The sequence below is a fragment of the Heterodontus francisci genome, chromosome 40 (assembly GCF_036365525.1).
Source record: "Heterodontus francisci isolate sHetFra1 chromosome 40, sHetFra1.hap1, whole genome shotgun sequence".
In the NCBI taxonomy this organism is placed as follows: domain Eukaryota; kingdom Metazoa; phylum Chordata; class Chondrichthyes; order Heterodontiformes; family Heterodontidae; genus Heterodontus; species Heterodontus francisci.
In genome coordinates, this window is record NC_090410.1 from 28,132,560 (window position 1) to 28,138,962 (window position 6,403).

Genomic DNA, 6,403 nt, shown 5'->3' on the forward strand with positions numbered 1-6,403 from the left:
GTAGGCTATTGCAGAAAATACGGAAGTATGGGATTGAAGGTGATTTAATGCTTTGGATCAGAAATTGGCTAGCTGAAAGAAGACAGAAGGTGGTGGTTGATGGCAAATGTTCATCCTGGAGTTTAGTTACTCGTGGTGTACCGCAAGGATCTGTTTTGGGGCCACTTCTGTTTGTCATTTTTATAAATGACCTGGATGAGGGTGTAGAAGGGTGAGTTAGTAAATTTGCGGATGACACGAAGGTCGGTGGAGTTGTGGATAGTGCCGAAGGATGTTGTAGGTTACAGAGGGACATAGATAGGCTGCAGAACTGGGCTGAGAGATGGCAAATGGAGTTTAATGCGGAAAAGTGTGAGGTGATTCACTTTGGAAGGAGTAACAGGAATGCAGAGTACTGGGCTAATGGGAAGATTCTTGGCAGTGTAGATGAGCAGAGAGATCTTGGTGTCCAGGTACATAAATCCCTGAAAGTTGCCACCCAGGTTAATAGGGCTGTTAAGAAGGCATATGGTGTGTTAGCTTTTATTAGTAGGGGGATCGGGTTTCGGAGCCACGAGGTCATGCTGCAGCTGTACAAAACTCTGGTGCGGCCGCACCTCTAGTATTGCGTGCAGTTCTGGTCACCGCATTATAGGAAGGATGTGGAAGCTTTGGAAAGGGTGCAGAGGAGATTTACTAGGATGTTGCCTGGTATGGAGGGAAGGTCTTACGAGGAAAGGCTGAGGGACTTGAGGTTGTTTTCGTTAGAGAGAAGGAGGAGGAGAAGTGACTTAATAGAGACATATAAGATCATCAGAGGGTTAGATAGGGTAGATAGTGAGAGTCTTTTTCCTCGGATGGTGATGGCAAACACGAGGGGACATAGCTTTTCGTTGAGGGGTGATAGATATAGGACAGATGTCAGAGGTAGTTTCTTTACTCAGAGAGTAGTAGGGGCGTGGAACGCCCTGCGTGCAACAGTAGTAGACTCGCCAGCTTTAAGGGCATTTAAATGGTCATTGGATAGACATATGGATGAAAATGGAATAGTTTAGGTCAGATGGTTTCACAGGTCGGCGCAACATCGAGGGCCGAAAGGCCTGTACTGCGCTGTAATGTTCTCTGTTCTATGTTCTATGTATCTTTATTCCTCTGTATAATTCTGTCTCTTCGTGTCCTTGCATTTCTCTCTGTCTCTCTCTCTCTCTCAGACTGTCACACACACTCTCTGTCAATCTCTCTATTATTGATCTAACAATCATGCTCGAATTTTATAAATCACCGGTTAGGTCTCAACTGGAGTATTGTGGACAATTCTGGCACTACACGTCAGGAAAAACGTGTGCCTTAGAAAGATTACAGAGGGGTTTACGAGATGTTCTGAGGGATGAGGTGTGCGTTATGAGGGGAAGTTGGTAAAGTTAGGACTGTTCTACTTGGAGCAGGGAAGGTTAAGAGGTGATCTCAGAGGATTATAAGATGATGAGAAGTTTGGATAGAGTAGATAAAGAAAAAACTATTCCCTCTGGGTCTGGAACCAGTGGTCAGAGATGCTCAATCATTGGAGAAAGATCGAGTCAGGGATGGGGGTGATGAGGAGAAATATTTTCACTCAGAGTTTTTGGGATCTGGAACATGATACCTGAGAATGTGATGGAAGCTGATTCCATCAATAATTGTAAAAGGGAGCTGGATGGGTATTTGAGGATCAGGAACTTACAGGGTTATGGGGACCAAAAAGCAGGGATATGGGACTGAGCACGACTGCTCTTTCAGTGAGCCAGTACAGCCATAATGGGCTAAATTGTTAGAAATTAGAAATATGCCTAATATGCATATATAATCAGCTTGGAATAGCTACAGGATGAGGTTAGTGCTGTAAGTTTTTGTTTTACTGAAAGCTGCTTAAATTTCCTTTCTCCAGAAATGAATGATTATTTTTAGCGAAGGATGGTTAGCCCAAATAAGGAGCCAAATTGTGTAGCTGCATTACTAAATAGCCCTAATTCAAAGCTGTGCTCGAATCTCCATTTAACCTTTACTGTGTGAGAGCAGAAGTTCTCTCTCGTGAACCATCTTGTGTTCCAATATTCTGATCAGGAATTGGAACAGTGAGACTGGGTGGCTGGCCTTCTGAACAGCTCTGAGTATAAATAAATCATAACAGACAGATATCAACAATAAAGCCCTGAAAGTTAGTTTGAAGGACAAAAATGGCACTTAAGGAAGTTGTGGGACTGATCATGGAGACAGGGCAGGAAGAGGTAAGGAAGGCAGTTCTGAAGCTAATGTAAAGACCTGGTTGATCAAGGATGGAAGGTATGTGCAAAGGCTACAACAGGTCACGGAACATAGAAGGTAACTTAAGGGCGGGCTTTTACTCCATATTTCAAAAAAGGAACTTGACATGTCATTGGATACCTTGTATGAAGGGGAACTTTTATAGATCAATGAGATCTTGTCAATAATGAACCCCAGGTTCACCCCTGAAAACAACATAAAGTGAAGGGTTTTGCAAGGCATCAGTGCAGTTAACGGTGAAGAGGGACTCTCAAGGGCAGATCCTTGCTGACTTTGGTCTAATACTCCTGGGCAGTTCGAGCAGAAATTGTGAGAAGAAGCAAGGCACTGAGAAAAGAGAAAGCAGGAAAAGAAAAGTCATCCTGGTCGACATGGATCAGTATTCACTGCTTGTCATTGTCATTATGTTTGTGCTGTATAACTAGTATATTATATTCTGCCTCAACTCCAATTAAACTCACAATATTCAAAATATTGGTTGCAGTTGAACCCGAATCATTGATTAGATAATTGATAACAGCAACAAAGTGTGCTTCAATTAAAGTCTAACAAAATGGCGTCCTTCTCTGCTGTAAGTTTCTATGATAGATGGATATTTATCTATCTTCTACCTATCAAATTATCTATTTATTTATCATCCACCTAATGCTTTTATCGTCTATACAAGCACCCTTCATCCTTATCTCCATTGATGTGAAGAGCCCTCATTCTGATCAGATCTACGGAAACCACTGTGGTTGGCAGCTTTGCCCATTCTGCTGTGGGTCCAGGGCAGGTTTAATTGAAGTCCAGCTGAGCTCTTTAGTGTTGCCTTTTTGGAGAAACAATTCATTAATTATCTGCAGAATAAGTCCTGCCTCAATGGTTCAGAGTATCAATAAAATATAATCTCAGAATCAGATTTCAGATCATTACAGGGCTCTGTATTGATAATATAAAATGTGCTTTCTATCCTATGGTGAGTGTAGGGGACGGAATATGAAATGGGTTTTAGTTCCAGTGTTGGAAATCCTTCAGCTTCTTCTATGATTTAATTAAATTAACAATGAGATTGAAAGGGTATTTGACTGCACTCTTCAGCTCTTCTCTGAATCTAGTCTGGGTTACAGCGTAAATACACGTGTTGGTGCAGGAACTGAGAACCTGCAGCATCAATGATGTGTGATCTGTGATGAAATGAGGGTCAGTGTAGGAGGAATATTGCCAAGTATCGGTAATTCGTGCATAAATGCTGTACACAAGCCGGATCACCCATAACAGGAGAAAAATGCCGGATATACTGAAGAGTAAAATGATTGATTTCCTTCGGCTCTCCATCTCTGGATCCTTGTGATTCTCTCCTTTGCTGCGGCCTTGGAGCCCTCTCCGGACTCTACTGCTCACTAAAATACGTCTGACTGTCAGAACATTGAGCAGCAAAATCAGAAAAAACGGGGCACAAGGGGTTAAAATGTAGTGAAATAATTCAAATACAGCCCATGTTGGGGAAGTGTAGAAGCTCAGTTTAACAACACAACCCCAGGGAACGTTATCAATTATATATGCAGGTTCATATTGAAAGTACCAAGGGAGAGACTCGAAACAGCCCAGCACACTCACTGTTCCCAGAACCACGGCCGCTGTTTTCTCAGTGCAATATTTTGTTTTCAGCTTCTCACAACAAATGGCCACAAATCGATCAAAGGTGAAAGCAACTGTGAGCCAGACAGAAACCACCGTGGCTACAAACTTCAAGGTGATAATGAGACTCGACACTGGAGTAATGTTCAGGAATGTATCTGGGAAATAAATTGGAAGAGTCCATCTCAATATAGGATCAGTGATAACAACCAGGAGATCAGCCACTGCCATTCCCACCAGGTAGAGAGTGATACATTTGGAGAGACCGCACTTTCCTCGGGACAGGATCACAATCGCCACCAAGTTAACTGGAAGAGAGAAAAAAGGAAGCAGAGAAATTACTGGTCAGACATGAACCAAAGCAGCAGTTTGACATGATCTGGGGTGAAATTTCCATCTTTGTTGCTGCATTGAATGGTAAAATCTGACCCATTGACCTGGGCAGCACTTACCCACAGAGAAATTACTAAAACACAATTATCAATAATGAATTGGGAAATCGATACAGAAAGTGAATAAAGTTAGCACTGGATCCACTGAAAGGGCTGAGTGAGGGGGCAGTGCCAATGTGGAAATGCGAAGGTGTTTTACTGAGTAGGATCCCAATGGGTTAAATCAAGTTTTGGGGCACCAGGCTGACAGCCAGGAAGTTTTGGGGAAGGGGCAATGGTTTGATGCTCTGGGTTAAGAGAGCTGCCAGGGGCTGATACAAGGGCTGATACAGCATGGGAAAGTGCTGAGAGCCACGCCAGGGAGTTTGAGGGTCCAGATTGGGTTAGACGAGGCTGCTGGAGACTGAGCCGGTGAGTGAGATTGGAAGGGAGACAATGAAAAGGACATGTAGGAGCTGGAGGGGTGACAGGAGCAAACTGATAAAAACATCACCAACACATTTCATACGAGCACACGAATATACAAATTAGGAGCAGGAGTAGGTCACTCGGCCCCTCGAGCCTGCTCCACCATTCAATAAGTTCATGGCTGAACTGATTACTCAACATTTCCAACTAGCCTGATAACTTTTCACCCCTTTGCTTATCAAGAATCTATCTACCTCTTCCTTAAAAACAATTTCTTTTTACAATATAGCCCAATGACAGTGAACATATCCACAGTGAACAGAGAAGGAGATGTGAAAGAGTCTGCAACAAACTCAGTTCAGTTGCTCGGCTTCTGAAGCAGCATCAGACACACACAGAATGAAATAATATTTCACAACAGTGATAACCAAGAAACACATTGAAATCCCAGTTAAACTGAACCATGTTATGAGTTGTGAAGACATTGTGCTACCTCCTTGTGAAACAGAGACTGTGAGCAGTCTCATTATCCATCACTGAAAACACATTCAAAAAAATAATCCAGGACAGGTTCGTTCCACAACATGAAACTGCTCACAGCTCCTGATGCTCTTAGCCCATAAACCTGGGTCCAATGCATTCTGTGCAGAGAATAATCCAGTAACAATGCCAGGGTTGCATAAAAAAGATAATTACAAATATAATGAAACTCTTACAAGAATGAAATAGAAGAGACTGAGGACCTTCCATCACAGAAACATAGAAACACAAAAATTCCATGGCACAGAAAGAAGCCATTGAGTCTATACCAACTGAAATGAGCTATCCAGCTTAATCCCACTTTCCAGCTCTTGATCCATTGCCCTGCAGGTTTCAGCACTTCAAGTACATATCCATGTATTTATGAGGGCTTCTGCCACTACCACATTTTCAGATGGTGAGTTTGAGAAGCTCAGTTCTCCTCAACTCCCCTCTAATTTTTCTACCAATTACTTTAAATTCATGCCCCCATCATTCAACTGCTGGAACAAAACAGGCAGATATGTTAATGATGCAGCAAGAAATAATACCAAGTACAACAGAACAGTTATCATTAATTTGTGCCATTTACAGCTGAGATAAGAGCTTACCAGGAACTCCAACAGCTGCAAGAATAGGATAGTAAATGCGTTCTATCTGAAACATTACTGGGTATTCCATTTCTGTGAGATGCAATGACTTCTGTTGATCAGCAACCCACAGCTGCAGCAGGCACTCTGAGCTGATCCATTCCAATGGGTCCTGATTTATACAGAGAAAAAGTCTCCACTGAGATGTTTATACCCCAGATCATTGTGATTCGTTACATTCACTTGAACAAACACATGACATCAGCAGCTTTGACTCTGATGTAAACAATGTGATTGATAAAACACAAACATCTCCAAGTCCAGGAGACTAATTTAGTTAGACCTCTCTCCGGAATAAATCTATGTTCATACAGGACTGATCCCACAATAATGAGTGGCTTTATTTACAGTCTCCATATAACTGTGCTGACCATGTTTACTCCTGTTGATTCAGTTATAAATGTTACTCTTTTGTCCACAGTATAAACTGAATTCAGGGACACAAGCAAACACATTTTTCTTTGTTCTTCCAGTTTCCCAGTGAAGGTATGAACTATGAGTCTCTGACATGGAGGCAGTTAAAGGTCACATTCG

At 42.2% G+C, this 6,403-nt stretch overlaps 1 protein-coding gene across 1 annotated transcript; it reads right to left on the bottom strand.

Annotated features, from left to right (window-relative positions):
• Positions 1-3,303: 3,303 nt before the first annotated feature.
• Positions 3,304-5,945, bottom strand: LOC137353185 (probable G-protein coupled receptor 139). The gene is made up of 2 exons (XM_068019233.1): positions 5,831-5,945; positions 3,304-4,208 (listed from the first exon to the last, which is right to left on the bottom strand). Exons 1-2 carry the CDS (start codon positions 5,898-5,900, stop codon positions 3,304-3,306), a joined length of 975 nt encoding a protein of 324 aa, XP_067875334.1. The 5' UTR covers positions 5,901-5,945.
• Between the last annotated feature and the right edge of the window lie 458 nt (positions 5,946-6,403).

Coding starts and splice junctions, on each gene's coding strand:
- LOC137353185 (XM_068019233.1), bottom strand. CDS start 5,900: ATGGAATACCCAGTAATGTTTCAGATAGAACGCATTTACTATCCTATT. Junction 4,209..5,830: donor TGCAGCTGTTGGAGTTCCTG/GTAAGCTCTTAT, acceptor TCTCTCTTCCAG/TTAACTTGGTGGCGATTGTG.